Consider the following 22,744-nt stretch of genomic DNA (forward strand, 5'->3'; position numbering starts at 1 on the left):
TCATTTGAATCTTGACTTTGATCATTAACATTGATTTCTAACCACTTCTTGATTAATGATTTTCGATTCTTAAATTTTCAAAATTTAGCAAAAAACGTAACTTGTTAGAGCTTGAATAGCTCATAAAAAAACAATTGCATGTAATAGCATTTTTGAGCGCAAAGAGCTCGAAAATATAATCACGCTCATATTCTCGAGCTCCTTGAGCTCCTCGAAAATATCGGGAAGTTTCGGGGCTGGCCCATAGGGCTAACGCCTAGGTTTTTCTTTCAGCGAAATTTATTTTATTTTATTGAACAACAAAATAAACATTATTTGACTTCGGAGAGCTCAAAAATTTGCAATTAATAACATTTTCGAGCTTTGTTAGCTCGAAAACAGCAAGCAGTTTCCAGGGTTGGCCGACAAGGTCTACTCCTAATTAGAAAATACGATTAATGATGATTACAAATGTGTTAATCGTTTTAAATATTTATTAATTGCAAATTGATAATTAACGAGCATTAAAAATTATTATGACAATTAGAAATTTTTAATCATCATGAATCGGTTTTAATCTTAAAATAATTTCTTAATTTCTGGTCACACATGAGGATTAAAAACGATTCATGATGATTAATAGTTTTTAACCATGATAAATCGTGTATAATTTTTAAGTAATAAATAATCTTTTGATGATTAAATGTAAAAAAACCATGGTGGTTTCGAGATTAAAGATGATTTAACCTTGAATCGTTTTTAATCATCATCATTAATCGTATTTTCTAATCAGGCACCGTTTTTAGATCAATTTTTTTTTTTTTTGATATAAGTATTCAAGTATTTCAAGGTTCAAGAAGGTATTAGAATTTTCAAGTATGTTCCAAAAAATGATAGAATATTCAATTTCTCAACACTATTCAAATTCTATAGTTATTTGAAAATAATAGTTTTATTTGCGTAAATTCAAACTTTTAATTGAATATCACTACTTGATTTGAACATTATTTGCACACCCCTAGAAATCAACAAACATAGAAAAACTTGAACGTCTCATATCCAATTGAAATAAGCATTTTATGTGATTGTGATGCTAAAAATTGTTTTATATTTATTTATTAATAATACTGATTGGAAGACTTCTTACTACCCTACGTAACCATGAGTTCTCATTAAACTTGATTAGACTCTATGGGATCCATCCATAAATAATTTCAACAACAAACGTTTCTGGTCAATAAAATATGTTGTTAAGTATTTTCTTTGCAATCTTGGAATCTTTAATTCTCATTCAGACCAACGTGAAAAAAAAAAAAATTACTTCTATTTTTCCGCAAGTTAGGGACGCTGTTTACACCATTATAGTTATACACAGAATCGAATGAGAGTTTTTTACAAATATTACATTTTTTACAATTTTTTGCATAAAATTGTTTCGAAATGTTTATCAAAATTAAGCTGTCAACGTGTTACGATTGCTTTTCAAGTTAATTAACAAATCAAGTAAATTTTATAAAGACATAACTTCGAGATTTATTACGAAATAACTAATATTTTTGCCACTCGAAATAATAAGATATCGAATGTTCAATAAAATTGACACTAGTAGACTCATAAATTTTGTCTAGTTAGGCTTACGATACTTGTAACCAGTATCTCTTTTGTAGGGGATATGAACCTTTATCAGTTCACACATAACAAATTGCAGTACAATCATTTAATCATGAAATATGATCAATAATATAAAAAACTGAACAATGCGATGAGTCATCTATGAATTTAATGTCCGTTTTTGCTTCTTTTTTTTACTTCACCCTAAAGATTTCCAGTGACACGGAATAAAAAAAAAATCTCGGTTAATACTTATGTAACCTAGGGCTCAGTCACGAGTAATTACAAGGTTTATAATATTTTAGGCAGTGTAAAATCATCGTTTTCATTTTCTCCAAAGGATTACAGTATATTTTCAATTTTAACTTTTTACTACAACGTAGGAAATCGGTAACGTCCTACTTTTCAACTTTATTGAGTTCATAATAATGGAAGAATATACTATTTTCAACTTTCCGCTAAGAAAATTGCAAATTTTCGAAAAAATTGGGAAGTTGTTGTTTTCAGCCCGATTTTCAAAAATCAAGACTTTAGCAGATGTCGATGTTTGAAGATCCTGGGATGCTATTGTGACATTTTCAGATAGAAATGTGTGCGCATATATAATTATATAAATTTATATATAGTTTTATATAACGATATATATTTATATGTAATTGTATAACTCTTTCTAATTTCATTGTATATAAATATATAATCATATATTTATGTATATATTTTTATATAAATATACATAATTATGTTATCTTATATGTAATCATACATATTTATACATTCGTTCGAAAAAATTTTATATAATTAGATATAATTTTATATAATTACATAAAATTTTATGTAATTTTATATAATTACATAAAATTCTATGTAATTTTATATAATTATATAAAATTTTATACAATGGAGTTCTAAAATATTTTATCGAATGGCAATTTCTGAGTGAATATCAAACTGTGCGGGTGTGTGAATCATAATATTTTGTGAAATAATTTAGATACAACCAAACAACGTAAGATTATTTGTAAAAACTGTATAATGGTTTTTATAATAAAGTCTATAAAATTTTTTAATTTATTATCCCATTCATAAATGCTATAAAGAAAAACTTTTTTTTTAAATTCTTGGACATAGACTAACAAAACCCAAAGCGGGATGACAGCAAAAAAATTTTGAAGTTTCAACAATGAATTAAGTTGTAAAAAACTGAAATATAAAATTCAAAAAGTTTTTGTTAAGTTTAAAAGATTTTAACTTCTCATTTTTTTTAATTTGCCAAAAGAAGGAATTATTGTCCCGCTATTAGCGGGTATACCGCTATTGGTCTCTTTACCCTATAAACAATAACATAAGTGAATACAATACAAATAATAGAATCAATAATTTATTAATATCTTTAATTTTTTTAAATTCATTTGTATCCAAAAAAATATATACAATAAACTCAGCGTTTCAAGTGTGTGATTCAGCACAGTGGTCAACACATCAGACTCCGAATCAGAAGGTATTGGGTTCGAGCCCATACCTCAGCAAGGTTGTTTTTTTTTTTTCATGGCAGTTATTGGTTATATATAAATCATTATATAAAATTATACATAATTATATATAGCCAAAACTCATACATAGTTTTATATAGTGATTTATATATAATTTTATATAATTACATATAATTTTTTTTCCTGGGTCGAGAGATATTGTTGATAAAAAAATCAAAAAAGATTGTTGTTTTTCTTTTTTTTTAATATTGTGGAAACTACTAAATTGATATGTGTCAAAATCTAATCAGCTCTAAAGCTTTTTAAGCTGCATCGATTGCTGCCTTAACTATCGAACCCGGATTAATCGTTCAAGAGATTTTGTTGTAAATATAGTTTTAAAAAAGTTGTTTTTTTCTAATAACCTTGAAAATCGCCAAACTGATTAATTGGAAATACTTTTTAGCGTTAGAGGCTAAACAACCGCTTCTAATGCTGCCCTTGTTCTCAAAAACCGCGAATCAGTTCAAAAGATATCAGTGATGAAAAATTCAAAAAATAACAATTTACTTCATTTTCCTCAGATAAAGCATTATGCAATTCATCATATGTTCCAAAGCTTAATCTGGTCCTTCATTTTCCCAGTCTTTGATGATCGTTACATAATTTATTGCAATCGGTTCGTTTGTTTAAATAATATGATAAACAAAATTTTTTTAAAATGCCTGCTTATAACTTTTTTTCGGATGTTTCATATACTAACTTGCTGGTTTCATTCAAAGTTCACATAACCTTTTATCTTCATTATTTCTATTAATTTCTGTCGAAAAACATTTAATCAATCGAGAATATTTGTGAACAAAACCTGACGTTTCTCGAGCTCCTAGAGCTTTTCTATGTCTCTGTAATAAAGAAATATAACTTTCTCAATATTGTTAATTTTTTTTGCATTATAAAATAACAGAGCAAATGAATTAATTTTAAACATCTAAACATTTGTACGCAAAATTTTTTCTAAGTATATTATTAAATCATGATCATAAACTTAAAAGGTCAAAAGTTGAATTTTTAATCACCACAAATGCCAGAAATATCAAAACCATTAAAGCTGGTGCTAAGACAGAAAGAGAATTAACGGGGAAACTTAACTGAATAGTTAATGAACCACTTATCTTTCAGATGATAGAACATGTTACGTCAAAAAAAAATAGAAAACAAAAAACTTTTTATCGTTCGCCGGAAAATGTGGTCTTAAAAATTGTATAATTTTCTCATCAGAAGTTAGCGTATTTTACCGATCCAAGTTTTTATTAACTCCTTTATTTCATTTTTTCAGTAATCATATAAGTGTCAAAGACTTGCTTTCGTAGGCGTGGAAGTAAAAAAACGTAGAGTGAATAGGATTACAAGACGAAAAGATGAAACGAATGACAAAGTTAGTAGATTTGCAGACTTTGCAAACTTATGTGAGATAGCCTAGCATCTGATTTATTTGACTAGTACATTTAAATCCACAATTTTATGTCTTCTTGTAGGCGGTCCACAACATTTATGGTTTTTCCCGGATTTTATAGAATCTTCCGAGTCTCTCGAATAGTTTGTTATACAAACGTGGAACTATGAGTATTTTACAAAATTTGTTTTAAACTTTTCTATCGCTAACCTTATTAACAGATTTGTTTTATTGTCTTTTTTTTTTTTTGATGTACGTATTCCAAGGACTTATGATATTACATGTAAAAAGTTATTTTCTGTTTTGGAAAAATACGAACTTTTATTTTTGTCATTATATATATTTTTTATAGCTATTATAAGAGATTTAAGGTTGAGTTATATTAACGATATCACTCATTGCTTTGCCACTATAGACTGAGTTATTAACTCTTTTGGTGATGTGTTTATTTTTTGCGATATTGAGAGTATATATAGGGGCTTTCCACGCCAAATCACCGAGGTCGTGGACCTGATCATTATTGATTTAGTCAATTTTTTTACATGCTGTAGTCCTTTTTGAAAAACACGTCCATAATTTTTTTCGAATTTTCATACTGCTTTTGCAAAAAGTTAAAAAATAAAATTTGTGACATATAATTAATAAAAAATAAAATTAGCTTGATAAAAATTTTCCAAAATTTCATGATCTTTCGTAAAATTTAACAGACAATGATTATACTTAAACAAAAATATCAAATCTTGAAAAAAAAAAAAAATTGTAACAAGATTGTATATATTGATATAATGGATAAGGACATTACTGAAACGGATTAGATATGTTTCTATTGATAAAAAATTCCGTCGTCTAATGTACCTTAACATGGATCCTTACAATTCTGTCCTTGTTGCTATCCACTGCACCGACCCACAGACAGTATCGCGTATATGAATAATCATTATATTTACCGAGATATGAAGTTTTAAGCTTTCATAATGCGTTTTACAAGATTTGATTAAATTCTCTATGATATTGAAAGAATTTATAATATTTTAAATAAAGTACACAACATGTAATAAATAAATTTTACAAAAGTTTATACAATTATAAGAATTTTATAAAATTAAATAAAATTTCGTTAAACTTAATGGAATTCGACAAATCTTTATAAGGGTTTCATACATTTCGTGTGTCAATAATGAAAGCAATTTTATATCATTTTATAAAATTCTATGAAAATTTATGAAATTTTAGAAAACTTTATGGGATTTTATAAAATCTTAAAAAATCCATATTTCAGGACTAGACCAATATTTTATAAAATTTTATGGAATTTTGTAAAATTCTATAAGATTCTATTAATTTTATGTCGTAAGATTTTATAAAATTATTTATTTAGATTACAGAATTTTATACGAATTCCTTAACCTTTGTGAAATTTTGCAAACTTGGAAAATAAGATTACCCGAACGATAAGTCAGTACTGCTGGAGCAAATATAACTTGGCTATTGATGGCATATCGAATCGATAATCGATTCAAGGATCTATGAGCGTCAACTTCAGCGCCATCGTCGACACAAATGCAGAAGGAGTGAGAGTAGACCGACGATTCTAGCTTTGATGACGACGGAGTGTGCATGATGACTTTATTTTATTTTTATTGATTTTGGTAACGGTTATATTGATGCTTTATTTCGTTAAATTGTACCTGATCACTTATACATAAGTAATTGATTGAACGTTCATTGATTCGATATTAGAGACGTCCAATATTACTGAGTTACGTATTTTAACACAGGGATGTCGATGTGTGGCATATAAATAATTTGGTAAGCGTCATTCTCTCGTCGAGCATGCATTCAGAACATTTCGAATCGTTGTTGATTTTATTTAATTCACGCAAAGATCAATGCTATACAAATTAAACTAAAATTGTATTTGTCAATTATCGTAATACTAAAACAAAAACACGTGGTTGAAATGGTGAGTTAATTCCGTACCGGTAAACAATCATTTGTACTCGTGGCTTTTAGTTATTTCGAGAACGCCGTAGTATTTATTATTAAAATAATATTCTGAGTAAGATATTACTGACTTTATGTACTGTATGAATAACGAATGTTGTAATGAAGGCGTTAGTATTGTCGATTTCACAAATGTATGATCGCCGATTGGTTCATTTGAACAATGAACAAATTTTTTGTGTTGATCAATTGTTAATGTTGTTAATTCGATCAATCATTTATTTTTTTCATGTCGATCGATTGTTTCATTTGTTAATTCGATCAAATGTTAATTTTATTATGTCAATCAACGAGAAATTTTGAACGACGATATTAATTTGATTTCGAGCTGATATACGTTTTTTTTTTTTTTTTTTTTTTTTGTCGAGTATGATTACGCATGTGTCGATAGAAAAAAATTCGTTGTTAAGTTTGATTTTTAACTAAAGAATTTATTTTATTTACACGTCGTATGTAGAACTTAAGTCTCCTTTTGTCAGGTACGTATCGTTGTTCAACCCACCACCCCTCTACTAACCGCAGAGCCGCCGAGTTGATCAATGTTATCGATGATAGAGGTGGTGTCTCGTTATTCAAATCCGGTGCCCGACTTTAAAATTATTCGTTCTAGGTTGGACAATTACCTGGACTTCACTTCTGGTAGGTCCCGAGTAGTAAAAAAACCCTTTCAATAATTGAGCTTGAATGACTGAAGCCAGTCAAAATGAGATTATTTAAAACTAATAGCACATGTATAAATCCGACTATCAACTTGGTTGTCTAGACTTAAGAGTTTTCGAGGCTTACAGAAAACAAATATAATTCTGACAGAACCAAAATGATGGCAGATTAATTTAGTGGGCAGAAATTTGAAGTTTTTCATTTCTAGGAATGATTGATTGTTTTCAACCTGTTAATCAGCAATGATCCATTGGATTGCTTCGACTGTCGTCAGACAGGCATTGCAATTTGGAATTTCGATGCAGATACTATAAATTATATTGTACAGCTAAAATCTAAATTTTTTTAGAAATATATTAACATTAAAGAATACAATCAATTTCATTATTCTAATGTTAATTACTAAGTTGACGAAGGATTAATCGGTGGTAAAGCAAAATATTGACTAAATGCGATAGACCCTTTCAAACTTAAAAATATTTTTCTGTAAAATGGAATTGTAATATTCAATAAACTTGTACCAAATGAAGTCTAATCATTTTTCTCATTTCATGCAACATGATGCCTTTTAAACGAAATAACCGGATTGCGAAAGAATAAATCGATTTTAATAGTTCTTATATCATTCAAAAATATTTTGTCTTTCAACCTATTTCTATTTCATTAATTTGAAAAGTTGAGAGATAATAGTTTTTCAATTAAAACTCTTTCGATTCAATAAAAATCTAAAAAAATAAAATTTAACTTTTGCAGTTACTACAGTCACTTCGGGAAGCACCGATAAAAAACAAGAGCCGGAACAGAGTATCATGGTTACTAAAGGGAATACAAAGTCATTGGACAAGGAAACGATCATCTCATCGAGGCAGAACTTACTGGAGAGTGTTATATCAACCTCAAGAGAGTTTTATCCTACTCAACGTCCAAAAGTGTCAGATTCCAATATCCTATCACAGAAGATGGTATCCTTCGTTCATATCAATGCATTGAACGATATAACTGAAAAGACTTCATATATCACTCATAACCACAAGATGGAAAAGGTTATCGATCTGTCAGAGCATAGAGTAAATAAAAAAATTTATAAAACTGATTCCGAGTTCGTTGGTACGACCATTTTCCCATTTACTAAAGGGAGTTTGGTGAATCGAATTTCATTCCAATCAGTTCCTAGCCAATTGGCTACTCCGGAAAGAAAGGAAGCTCGTTTAACGAGACTCAGTGGTTTCCGTGCGACCACCGAATCGTCAGCGGGGGTCGAGGAAAAAGCAATGGGGAAATTTTCGCAAGGAAATTCTGTAGGAATTGAGAAGTATGGAGGAAACGTACTACGGACTCTCGATGCAACCACGGAAACCACTGAAGTAAGCTCGATCTCATTCAGTTCAAGAATTCAAATGAATTTAGCCCTCACGGTTGCGGGTATCGACGACGAGACACCACAAATCTTTCAAAATCATTCACAAACAGAAAGCAATATTGAAATACTCTCCCACACAACTGATTTTAATTCAACCATCCCTCCATTCCGATTTCAATCAGGAGCAGTCGTAAACCAGGTGACACTTGTTTCCAGTTCTGTAACTACTACATCTACTGTTAAAGAAAACATAAAGAAAGAGCAACAGTGGCTTTCAACCCAGCCGAATATTTCTCTCAAAGTTGCCCAGGCATCAGTGTTACCTAATTCAACACTAAATCGATGGACTCAGGATACGACTAGTGAATCAACCTTATCGAACACAGCTGTAAGTTTACCCCGACGTTATATGCGAGATATATCAGATACCTCTTGTGACAAATTTAAAATTGGTGATGAAGCCAAACAAGAATTCTACAGTCCCAACTATCCACACAATTATCCACCGCTTCAAGATTGTGTGCGGATTCTCGAGGGTAAGTAATTGTACTTTTTTATCTTTCAACTTCAACTTCTTTCAATTGAAATGTCTGGCCTAATGATATTTGACAATCGATTTGTGGTTTTAACGTACGCAAACGTTAACTCGTAATGTACTCCAGATAACATGTTTTCTGTGTACCGAATGCGTTTCAATTTTAGTTACATTTAACCTTTTAGTATATCGTCGAACCGCTAAATGCTACACTTGGGATTAAACACTAACCCCAGAATACATTGTACCCATTTCAAATTAAATATCGTATACAATGTTTGTTATCGGATCAGAAGATAATAAATATTTACGATACGTACCATGAAAAAAATTATTATCAATGAGCTCATAACTTTTCTTTTAATAAGAAAAATCAATATTGAAACGTAATTGAATTTTGATGAGCTATATTTAGATTCTGAACTTCCCATTAAAAAAATTCAAAACGTTTCGAAATATTGAGTAAACTCGATGAATAAAGTTTTCATCAAATGTTTACATTTCGAAGTCTGTAAATGCCACTCTATTTTATGAGTATTGTCTGTATGTCTGTATGTATGTAAGTAATATTTTTATGATTTCATTTTATGGATTTAATGAGTCGTCATAAGCTTTGTTCAGAAATTATAATTGTTTTAAATTTCTAATTCATATATTCGTTTGAATAATTTTTTATGTGACCTGCAGGAACAGTGAAGATTTAACTTTCACTCAAGCTGTCAAAGTGGTTTTTTTTAAATGTTGAGTATTTTATTAAGATATTTAATGCTTTATAACATAAAATCTCAAAAAGTAAAAAATAATTATCGAATAATTTAATTATTCGCTGCTGACATACAAAATGAACAAGAACTTATAATAGTTAGTAACAATGCATATAATAATTTAAACTATTTAAAAAATAGTTTTTTATATGTTATCTCTGTAGATATATTTGATTCATAAATATATTATTTAATTTGGTCTAAATTCTAACGATTTACAGAAATTATCAAATTAAGTCAGATAAAGTAAGCAAGGAATGTAAGATTTCCCGAGTCGAAATTTATAGCCTAAAGATTCTAATTTCAAGAAAGAAAAGGACTTACTGAGTACTTAATTTATGTTATTATTAGACCATTCTCTTGCAGATTATTGAACAGAAATTATAAAGTAAATAAAAAATAAAAAAAAAAAAAAACTACTCTAAGTGGGATTCGAACCGACGCTCGCTAGGTATATTTTTAAAGATAGTTGTTATTATTATTGTTATTCTTTCAGACCTGGTTTCATCGTATTTATTCTTATGTTTCACCTTGCACGGTCAAAACAGGCGTCTTTTTAGGTGGTGAATGAAACATCAAAGTGATTGGAAACTGTTACGATTAAATCGGTTCTTCGATTACCACTCGGGTGTACTTACATCGAAGTTAAATTTCGACTCAGGATTGTTATAAGTGACTTAGAGGAATTAAAGGGAATCAGATAATATATTACAGAAAAATTGCATAAAGCGAAAAAATGGAATCTCCAAAAAAAAAAAAATCCACCCTCTGTAAGTAGATAAAGAAAAATTGTTAAACCAGAGATTAATTTTCATCAAAGAAAAGTTCACAGCTCGCATACCGGAAATGTAGGAAATCGATAACTTTGCTTTGCTCAACAAAGACAAAAACAAACTTTAGACTTCAGAAATTGGTTTTATAGACAGTAAATTCCGTGTTTTTTCTGCACAGATTTTTACACATTGTTATTTTGGTAATCAAAAAAATCTTAGTGCATACTGAGAAAATTGTTGATTTGATTAAAAAAAAAGACTCTCTTGAAAAAGAATTATACAAAAACGAATTTATATCAAAGCTTGCAACGTGAACCTAATGATCATGGAATGATCAAATGTTTAAACAATTTTTTTCTTTTTTAAGTCGTTTATAGGAAGTGTTGACCGATGAATAGCATTAATTTAATTTTTACCGTTAGTTTTAAATATATTTTACTTAATATTTTCTGTGCTTATTTATTCCTGATTTATTTAAAGAAACATATGCATATATATTTTTATAGTTTACTAAATTTTTAGGTAGATTTTTTTAAAAATCTAACTATTGTATTTGTCCTCATGGTCGATTTTTCAAGGAATTTTGTCATAACCTATCATAATTAGTTGAGTAGGGTTCAAAAATACCATTCGTTAAAAAATTTATATGTGTATGTATGAGATAGTAGTATATATTTATGGGATAGAACTGACTTTTGAAGACACGGTTGTGTCTACCATTCTCATCCGATCTTAATGAAATTATATAAAAAAACAGTTTTTAATCACTTTTAAAGTTCCTATAACTTTAAAACTAAAACTCATAGATAATTTCTGTAAAAAGTATTCTGAAGCTTGACTAATAAGCTTTAATTCATGACCTTAATATTTTTACCATTTCTTCCGATAATTTGATAGTCTCGATAATTCTAATGAAATCAAAAATTGTTGAAAATATGGAGTGCATTTTACATAACTTATGCATTTTCCATTGTAAAACAACTTTGTCGGTTGTATGTTATTGTGAACAAAATAACTTGTAAATCTTACAGCTATTTTATATTTTAAAAATATTTCTTTCATTATTTATGATGTTTCAATCGCACCTGTACGTCAAATAATTATAACTGGTCTTGTTATCGTAATAGCGATTACAATTATGATCTCATACTAATTAACTGTTCTATACTTTGTTTACGTGAAGGTTATTTTGGTGCATTACCGATAAAATGTTTCGTCAATTTAATTATCTAAAGTTCTTTATCGGAAATAGTCGTTGACTTTTTTTATCCTCACTCTTAGAAAACGAGCCTAATTTCATATCATGGCTATACACAAACAAGTATCACTAGATATGTATGCATGAAACTTTTTATATAGATTAATTGAAAAATCTACCTTCCATTTCGGCTGCCGAATGGCCTTTTCATTTTTCTAGTAGACGCAAATTTCATCTTTTGATTATAATGAACGAATTTAGTGGGATATTGTATTCTAAAGAATGAGAACAAAATAGAAATCAAATTTTTATTACATTTTTGAAGCCTTAAAATAATTTATAGACAATGAATACTTTTGTAGCAGTAGTAAAGCAAATATTCATGCGTACCATCATTTCTTTATAACTGCGTTTATACGTGAGATTAAGATGAAAATGTTCATCTATTGCGTTTTATATGACAGCTGTCTCTACACCTGTTTCCCATGCATAGACACTTGAGCATTTTGCAATCATTTTTATCAGTTATTTTTAAGATTATATCTTATATAAATAAACAATAATTCTTATACGAGACAATTTAGTCCGAGCTCTCAATTTCATCCCCGAAGTCCACTCGTTGATCGCATAAAGATAGAGTACGACTAAAGGAAAGTCACCTAAAAAATTGGCAAGCTTCCCTAGAAAGTCGTAAATCACTTCTTTCGCTTTTTCTTTGCCCATTTTTTTTATTTTATTTTTTTTTTTACTTTTAGTCTGTGCAGTCAACGACTGTTGAAGAAGCAAAGCACGCCAATCGATCCACCCCCATCGCAACTCGAGCACAAAAGAAACTAAATAAAATAATGTTAAATACTTATTTTTCTCAATAAATATATAGTGGAAAATAAAAAAATTAAATATTTTACATTAAATTGATTTTGACAAATTTTGCTAAGCAAAAATCAATTTCATACTAAAATAACTTTATTTTCTAATCACATTTTTCTTTGCATGGAAGATGCTTTTCAAAAATTTAAATACTAAAATATATGTATGTAAAATTTTATAAATAGTTCTCGCTTAGATTGAAGTCAGGGTCGATGTGCTCTACTAATGGAATTAAAACAGCCGGACTTTTGGCATCTAGAAATAGTCACAGACTAGTTGTATTAAACATATGTCTGTTGTTACTAAATGACTAAGTCTCGAGGTCAATAGAGTTTCAGTAGTAATAATAATAATATACATAATAATAACAATAAGTCAAATTTCAAAAGTTCGTGTGTTTCTACTATAAATACCCGTCAAAAAATGAATTAGATCTATGTAGATACACATAGATTTATGTTAATTTGAAGAATACATGGATCTTTCCACCAGGTCACAGTGATGCATGTACGTGACTATTGTCGATTATTGTAAAACAGTAAAATGTTTTTATTAGGTAAATATCGTAGAAATCTAGCTATTACATTTGTCTTCATGGTAATTTTTTTAAAGAGTTTTGTCATAATCTATCATAATTAGTCGAGTATGTTCTAGAAGTATCATTGGTTCGAAAATTTATATATACGTTTATTTGGATAGCACATCTGGAACGACGATTTTCAATTGGAGATCGGAAATTTTAGAAAAAACATGAAAGAACAAACAAACTCGAAGTACACCAACGAGACATCACGAACCAGGACAGAATAGAATTCGTCGTTGTAATTAAAATCGTCAAGAATTTAATAATTTTGGGTTCTAGTCCTGGGTAAGAATTTCGAATTAATAACCATATTTAAGAGTACGTCGTGTCTACTACGTGATCTAGGTTGAATGAGATAAATTAATTATTAATTGTTAATTAATTAATGTGTAAATAAGTTCATAAGCCAGACGTTGAAGATTTTAGTGTTCTCGAATTTTCTCAAAGAATCCAGGTAATTGAGCCGGGTTTACTGCGTGTAATTTTCTAAGCAAATTGTGAAAACCACGTGCCGAGAAATTCTTTCGTATCTAGTCATAAATAACTAATCATTAAAATTACGATAAATTAATAGTAATAAGTAATGAAATCAATTAAAAACTGGACAAGAAATTTATTAACGTTAAAAGTGCCATAAATTTGAACATGAGAATTTTATGTTCGAGTTTTGTATTGAGTCGGTGATGAAAAGTTAATGCGCAAAATTAAATAAAGAACGGTAATCTTGGCTACAGGAACTAAAGAATAAAATATAAATAAAATGTAAGCAGTTAATAATAATTAATTATATGGATTAGTAAATTTTAAATCAGAAAATAAATTATAAGGAATTTATTATTGTTAAGTTACAGTAAAGATGAATAATGTTAAAAGTGTGTGATATGTAAAAGTGTAATTTAGTTCTAAGGCTAGGAGCCCAGATTTGTAAATATTTAGTTTTAAACACATAAAAAGCCCAGGGGACAACGTGAAATAAAAATTATTTTAGCCACGTAGAGGGTCCGGGTGATCGCGTGGAGTATAGGTTAAGAAAAGTCCAAGGGACTCGACTGTGTGTGTGTGTGATAAGATCCAAGGGATCATAAATTAAAATTGTCATAAGGTTAAAAGTCAAAGTCCAGAGGCCTTATGTATTAACTAATTATAAATTATCCTTCTTCATCCTTCTTTTACAAATCGAAAATTACAACGACCCTGATGGATTAAGATCTGGTTCTGGAAGATCGTTAGTATATTCAGTGGCACCCTGTTCCAGGACGTCCAGAGTAACAGTTCCCTGTTATAAGTTCTGGTTGTAATTAAGTAAAAAAATAAATATTATAGATATTTTTACCCAGTTTTTTTTATCAATGATTATCACATCATTGAAAAAATGTATGTACTCATTCAAGAGACAATTACAGATTGATATTATTTACTCTTGCTCACTATTGTTAGACTGAACTTTGATAAAAATTTTCCCATTATTTTAGAATTGTTTCTAAGCGAAAGTAAATAATATCAATCTATGATTGTCTCTTAAATAAGTATATGACTTTTTTTTAATGATTTGATAATCATAAATGAAAATCTTCAAGTGAAAAAATTAACTTTTTTTTTGCAATCAATCGATAAATGTTTAACAGATAATTTGTCGAAGATGGAATGACCTACAAAAAAGATCCTATGACATCTCTTCAGAAGTTGTTATAAGTCTGATAATTCCGCCCAAAAATTCGAATAACATCAAAATTTATTGTACTTTTAACTTTAACTTGAAAAAACTTATGAATGGGTAGATTTATCAAAACAAGATAAGAAACCTTTTTTGTAGAACGTTCAATTTCCTAAAAAAATGTATATTAGTTTGTTCTATCTATTGATTGGTTAACGAGTTAGAAAAACTCAAAGCGTGAAAGAAATATTTTCCCGTGCTTAAATGGGAAATCAAATTCTTCAATGAACTAGATCTATACTCGGAATAAAATTTTTTCCTTGCGCGAAAATTTTTCTTTTATGGTGACCCGGGAAAAAATGATTTTGCCTAATTATATATAATTTTATATATTCATTTATTTATAATCAGATCCAAAGATTGGCCAGATCTGATTATTTATAATCATATATGGTTACATATAATCATGCATGAACGAATATAGTCATTTTTATAATATCTGTAAATTATTAACTAAGTAATTTAATTAAGATTTATTGACGTCATCAATACAAATGTCAGTTAAATTTAAATAAAAAAAAAAAATTACAATCGTTTAACTGCTATTCTACTACGGGCTCACCGGTCCAATGAATTTCCCACGTCCATGCTGTTTAACTCTGGTTATCACTGGATTGTAGTCTGATCCTCTAGTCTGCTATACACTTATAATTGAGAAAAATCGATGGCATTACTTAACTCAAATAATCAAATTGATACATCTTACACGAATAATGCACCTAGTGATGAATTTGGTATTGTACATAAATTACAATAGAATTCATTAGATACATATAATCTAATCTATTTATCTATAAACTTATAAATATCCATACATAAATCGATATCGTAAAAAAAAAGAATTTTTGCTCTAAAATGACGCACTTTAATATATATATATAAAGTATTTACATAAATATTCAATAGGTCGACGAGATGATCATCGGAAATATATCATGAGTCTTCTCCCTAATCCACAATTATAATGGGTATCAAGAATTCATGAGAAATTCGAGGGTAAAACCGAGAAATCGTATCTTGAAATGTTGATACGTGCCCAGCATTTCTGCGTTACCCGATGAGTAAAACGTCAAATGATAAAATAAGCCGTCAATTTTCTCACTATCTTGTTTGTTGAATTTCATGATGTCTATTAATAAATAATATGATGGATAACAAGAAACTTTTCATTTTATTTTAAAATTATCAAATATTAATTCCATTGAGTATATTTACAATATTGATGTGAAGTTTAAAAATCGTTGATCGTGTCCTGACGAATTTCGAGATGATGTCCAAGCGTACAGATCTACGGATGTTAATATTTTAAAACTTTTGCACAGATGAAGCAATATCGACCTTCAAATTCACATTCAAATCGTCTTATTAATTCCTAAGTGCTGTGAAAAAATGAAATAAATCGGTACGTGTATGTGTCGAGTTATTCCAAAAATAAATTAGATAACGTTCTCGACAATCACAAATCTGCTTGATTCCAATAATGTTTTAGCGTTGAAGGCTTAACTGCGTCAAGTGCCACCTCAAACATCACAATTGGTTAATTAATTCAATGGATATTGACGATGGAAAATAAATAAATACTAAGTTACTTCACTGTTCTCAAATAACGCATATTATAATTCTTCATGGCTCCATAGTATTTGATGATCGCTAAATGAATACTTCAATCGGTTCATTAGTTTAAGTAATATCACTATCAAAAATATTGAAAAATCCTTGTTTCTAATATTTTTTTCCGAATGTTTTATGTATTAACTTGTTAGTCCGATTTGAAGTTTACGTAATTCTTCATCTTGATCAAGTTCGAAACATTCATAGGAACTCGTCTACGACTACTCCTTGATCCGTTAACATTTGGCATTAACCGTGAAAAGTTTGCAACCGTCATTGATGCCTTGGTGGTCACACCGACAACCTACTCGCGGAACAATAACCTTGAGTCCATTGTCACACTCAGGTATTTCAATGCCTTCTGGCTCTCGATGTGTCGGTCCACAACGCGCGCACGGAAGGGACTCGGAAACTACCTTTATGTTGTGAGTACTACCACCTCCGTCTTCGCAATAGCAAGTGCCAGGCCATGGTCACTAAGCCACTGGCTGATAGAGGCTGCGATCCAGTCAGCTTTCCATTGTGCTTTCTTGCCTTTGAAGAAGGAATTTCTAGGCCTCGACAAGGATACCGTCTGGACCCGGGGCCTTACTTCCCTTGAGGGACTTAACAGCCACCCGCAGCTCAGCCGCTGAAAAAGTTAGACACTCCTCATCCGATACCACATCTTGAATGGGAACCCGGTCTGGTTACTCTGGAAAGAGCGTATGAACTATTTCGTACATCATATCGGGTTTCATAGGAGGTACTGGACCACGACCAATAAATTTTTGAGCAATAATCCGGTAACTGTTGTCCCATAGATTTTCATTTACTTCTTTATAGATCGCTTTCGAGCATCTGCTCTCCTTAATCGCTATCGTAACGGTTGCTACGGAAACAATTGCTACGTCATCTTGTCATAGCCAACACTTTGCCTTTCAATGCAAAGAAATTCTTCTTATCGAATACTATGAAGTTCCGAAAGATTTCTTTAAATATTGAATTTTGAATCTTTTTAACTGCAATTTATTGACTCAATCACCTTATATCGATAAACTAACTTAAAAATTCACATAAATATTTTATACGAAGAAATAAAATTGAAATGTCTGTTTGTCATTTCAGAATAACAGCTTTTTAACACTACAAGATAGTGTAGCAAGAAACTGAATTAAAAATTGTGCTTAATTTGCTCATGGTATTGTATGCAAGAATAATGAAGATATTTTTAACATGAAGCAGCCAAAAATTTCTGACGCATTTCTTGCCCAAGAAACTTGCAGCAGATACTTGTACATGGCTTGCTTAAGATCTAATCAAGACGCACGATACTTCCCAAACTATTCATTCCCCTCCTAGTTTTAACTTGAGCAGATCTTGAGCAAGCCATGCGCAAGGTAGATTCAACATGCTTCTAGCGGTGATTTTCCCGTAAAATTAAATAATTACTTTACCAAAATTCTTGTGTAATGCTAGGATAATACTTGCAGCTCAAATCTGCACCAAATATCTGGAGCAAGACCTATAGGTGAGTGTTGATAATTATCGAACTTAAGAGTAGGCTTCTGCAAGCGTTTAAAAAAATTACTATATGGGGTAACGGCTAGCTCATTCATAAAGGCCATATGACGATAAAAATAGTGAATCTACTTTTTATAAATATCTCAATTATCGTATGAGAATATGTGGGTACTAATAAGATACGACAGCACTTTAAATTTCAGAGGTCTTTCTAAAATAGTTTTTGAGTAACCTGAAGAAAACTAAAAGTAAGACAATCATTTTTTCTCGAAAACAGCTTAATCAATTCAAATGAAATTTCGTCACAATAAAGGGTTACATGAAGGCTATTTCTAGCAAATATTATAGATTTTTAACTCCATAATAACCATAAAAAACGATTGACTGTTTCCGACATTATTATTTTTTTTTCCTTTGACAACGTTTGAGCATAATTATGAAACAAACTTTTTTTATATTGAGACAAATCGGTTTTTGTCTTCGCGATTTTAACCAACAGCCATCAGAATTCGTGGGTTGAACCCTGGCTTAGGCTGGCCTCTAACAATATTTAATTTTACTTGGACAGAGCAGTGGGCTGGGGTTCTTGCAAAGTAAAGACCCGCACTTATTCAAACTCGGCAACGTATGAAAAATTCACTAACTTACCTCACGGCTTATTATTTATCAATAGATTCCTTATTGTTAATGAATTTATAAATTCTTACTCATTTAATAATACTTTTACTTGACTATTGAAGGATCTTACCAGTAAAATAGGATATGAATAGCATGAACAAATAGTAGATAAAATGAGTGATTAACAATATGTGCAAGTTTATTGCAAATTATAATAATAAAAATTACTTACAAGAAAATGCAAGCGTTGGATGTAATGTAGAGAGATTTGTAGCACAGTATAATTTTATGTTACGAGTATATCAGTAGTACGTACAGTGTTAATTACTTAAACTAACTTTATTTATAATAATTAATAACTAAACAATAAAATATTGTCACGATTGGAGATCGTGATGGGCGTAGGTACGATATTCGTATAAAATGTTGTGAATAAAAGGGTACTTACATTGATCAAGGACCGATCCTATGACCTGGGCTCACGGGACCAAATGCTCAGTTTATTCTATTTTATATTTAAATCACACCTACACAATATTGTTGAAGACAATACATATAAATCCCAAAAGGATTTCCAATTTATTATGTGGCTGATCTAATTTCACAATCAAACGTCGAGCGGTAACGTAAGATTGTGTACTCCTTACTGTGAACTATCGGTCTGAGCGGCTAGACAAGTAGAAAAATAAGAGATAAAAGAAGGCGGGCTGCCGAAAAACCTCATGAAGCGAGTATCTCATTGTTAAATTAAAATTGTCTGATAATAATGCTTTTCAAATGTTTTATGTTAACGAGTATTTATTTATTAAGGACTCAATATTCTCAAAATACAAAAGGGTTACAAATGGCAATATTTAGAATAGTAAATATAAAGGTAAATATTTCATGTATATGGTTTGCAAATATTTCAGAGTATATTAAAATAAAAATACCAAACAATGGTTACAATGTTTAAAAACTTACCCTAAACAGGTTTTGGTGAGGTATCAAGACTGTCAGCAGTAACACAGGACACTTATTCACAACGCGTTCTCGCGGTTAATTAATGTGATTCTAGTTTATCGAATTATTTATTTATTTAGCATGCTTTGTTGTATCAATTTCAATGTTTATGCGTTTCTAAATCTTCGTAGATTAAAGTAAAATGAAAGTCTTCGCGCTTCTCGCGGTAAAATAATTTCAATGCATTCAAATTCTTCGCGTCTTCTCGGTAATATAAAAAATAAATTTGTTATAAAATCTTCGCGTATTTTTGCGGTAAAAATATTTCAAAACATTATTCAAATTCTTCGCTTTTTCGTGGTAAAATATTATTCAAAATCTTCGCATTTATCACGTTAAAATATTCTTTGATTCTTCACGTTTTTCGTGGTATAATTCAATATTAAAATAAAAATAAAATTAAATGGATCAAAATAAGATGAAGATAATCAATGCTGTACCGGTGCTGAACGGTTGATATTAGTTCACGACTTACAACGATCAAGAACCAATCGTACGATCTGGGCTCACGTGATCGGATGCTATACGCTAATATCGCGTTAATTATGCTTCTGAAGCTAGTAGTAAATAAAATACCGATTATACGAGTGCTTACGACGATCAAGGACCGATCCAATGATCTGGGCTCATGTGACCGAATGCTCAATCGGGATATCAATTCTCTAGCCACAAACACCGTCAAGTGTCCGGAGTTCAGTAAGGTTTCGAGTTTGATTCCCAAATGAACTGATGAGCTAAAGTTCAAGGTCTTTTTATATGATCTTCACACATGAAAAGTGGTGGTAACCAGTTTTCCATACCAGAAGACTCGGACTCGCCCGAAAGTTCTAGGCCCATGCACACGTGTGATTCCTGGGAAATAGATATGACTATGAAGTAGGCCGATGACTCTGGCGTCATTCAATCGCCGAGCAACGCTCATGCAGGAAACCATAAATTTGATAGTTTCTATTAGCTTTCTTTAAATTCCAAGAATCACATCCAGGTTCACATGAGTTGGGTGGTCTATGGTTTAAGATGAAAAATCAAGGAAAAGATTACAGCGCTTATGCTTAGATTCTTAAATGGAAACGGATACATAAATTTTAAAAATACGTTAAATAAAAATGATGAAATTTCAAGAAAAGAAAAATCTATAATATACGTAGTCCATTAGTACAATTCGAATTAATTGTAAAGCGTTGACAACGCTCAGGTTTGTCCGGTACGACTGCTGGCGTCAATGAGTCACCGTAATATATAAAAAAGGTCAACGTATAAAAGGTCTTAATGTGTACTTATTCCGGTAGAAAAAAAATCAAACTTTTGAATGTAGCAGCCGTGACAATATAATTGCAAGATAATTGCCAATAATGTACAGAATATCGCAAGTTAATTGCCCGAGTTACAATTAGGTTTTTACAAGTAAATTGCCGGAATTAATACTGAATAATTAATATAAAAATGTCTGTACGCTAATTGATCCAGGATAGAAGTAATTGACCGATAAATTTGGGCGTAGGCCTAGCCTCGGGACTCTATCCCCACTCCACCCTTAAGGTCATGCGTCAACGTGAAAATTAGTCATGTGACCACGGCACTATGACTTGTGTAGTTTCAGACAGCAACAAGACGGGAAAAAATGGAAACCACAAGGCTGAAGACAACGAAGACAATTCACATTGTCTCAATATCTCCTTAAATCCGAAATAATCCCTGTAAATTTTAATTTGATCAAAACGGTACTTCATAATTAAAAAAAATTAAAACTGTTTTTATCTCAGAAGAAATGAATGATTCAAAGAGATTTAGCTATATTGTTATAAATTACACTATTATTTTCATAAAACAATTAGTTGAAACAACTAAGTTATATAAAAAGTTTTCAGATATTTCTTGTTTTTTCCAAGAATAAAATTTTATTCAGTTTTTGAATTAAAAAATATAATGTTACACAAATATAATGTGTAACGGGTTTTTCACCACCGGGGACCTACCAGAGTGAAATCCGAACACACTTACGATTTTTTGGCAACCTTGTTCAGAAATTTAAATGTTGGGCGCCAGGTGATTCAATAATCACCAATAAACAATTGGTGATTGGCGGATCGGGGAAAGGTCAGGCACTTAAGATTACGATAAAATAATTGATCAGAATTAAACACAAATAATCGGTCATATATTAAACTGAAAATCAATTGATCGTTGTCACAAAAAAAAATTCGGTAACAATATAAAATATAATTTGCCGTTGTCGGCTTGACTCGACATAAACAAAAATTGTTCTTAAATGTCTCAGTTCATCGAAACACAACATCAGTTCGTACTCAAAGCAAAGAAAATAGTCATTTTACGAAGTAAAAAAAGATCAGTTATTTTATTGTCTGGAGACACACATACACTGTACGTATCGCCGGAATCCTTGAAGAGTGACATCAGAATATCCTATACGGCAAGACTCTACTGCCGAAACGAAGGAGACACGGATAATCCGTAATACTCAGAATTGCTCGATGAAATAAAATAAAATAAAAAATAATATTTTATATTAGTAACGCGTTGAAATTGCACTATCATCCAATTATTACAAATAATTAATTATTAACTTAATTAGTATCTACCCAAAACGCGTGTCACTTGTTCATTAAACAAATCAGTCGGTCGTACACTCGCTCAGTTCTTGTGCCAAGGCTTCGACTTGTTCACGAAAGGCAGTTATTTTTTACCCGGAATTAGTTCACTATCAATTAATTTAACGGGTCGTTGTTCAACACTCGGATTGTTCGTTACGGCGTACATAGAATTGTTCAAAAATCGGAATCGAAATTGTTCTTTTGGTCGAGTCGAATTGTTCAAATACAAACACACGGCCGTTCAGTACCGCGTATATACCGGATTTCTCGTCACAATCCATGCGGTCGATCGATTACTTGGTCGAAGTCGAAATTTTCGATTCTAGATGTCACTAGAATTTGCTCATCCGGTGACTATTGATTATTTCAACTAGATTCTAATCACGAGTCGATGTCGAATTTTTCATCATGTTACAAATGATAAG

The 22,744-nt window shown here is 30.5% G+C and overlaps 1 protein-coding gene across 1 annotated transcript in view; it reads left to right on the forward strand.

The window, feature by feature from the left end:
- LOC103568949 (uncharacterized) overlaps positions 1–22,744 on the forward strand; it is a 224,059-nt gene that overhangs the window by 112,188 nt on the left and 89,127 nt on the right. The window contains exon 2 of the mRNA XM_014440557.2: positions 7,930–9,072. Coding sequence (XP_014296043.1) covers positions 7,930–9,072 — 1,143 coding nt within the window. The remainder of the gene's footprint in view (positions 1–7,929; positions 9,073–22,744) is intronic.

Source organism: Microplitis demolitor, chromosome 3, assembly GCF_026212275.2.
Source record: "Microplitis demolitor isolate Queensland-Clemson2020A chromosome 3, iyMicDemo2.1a, whole genome shotgun sequence".
Taxonomy (NCBI): domain Eukaryota; kingdom Metazoa; phylum Arthropoda; class Insecta; order Hymenoptera; family Braconidae; genus Microplitis; species Microplitis demolitor.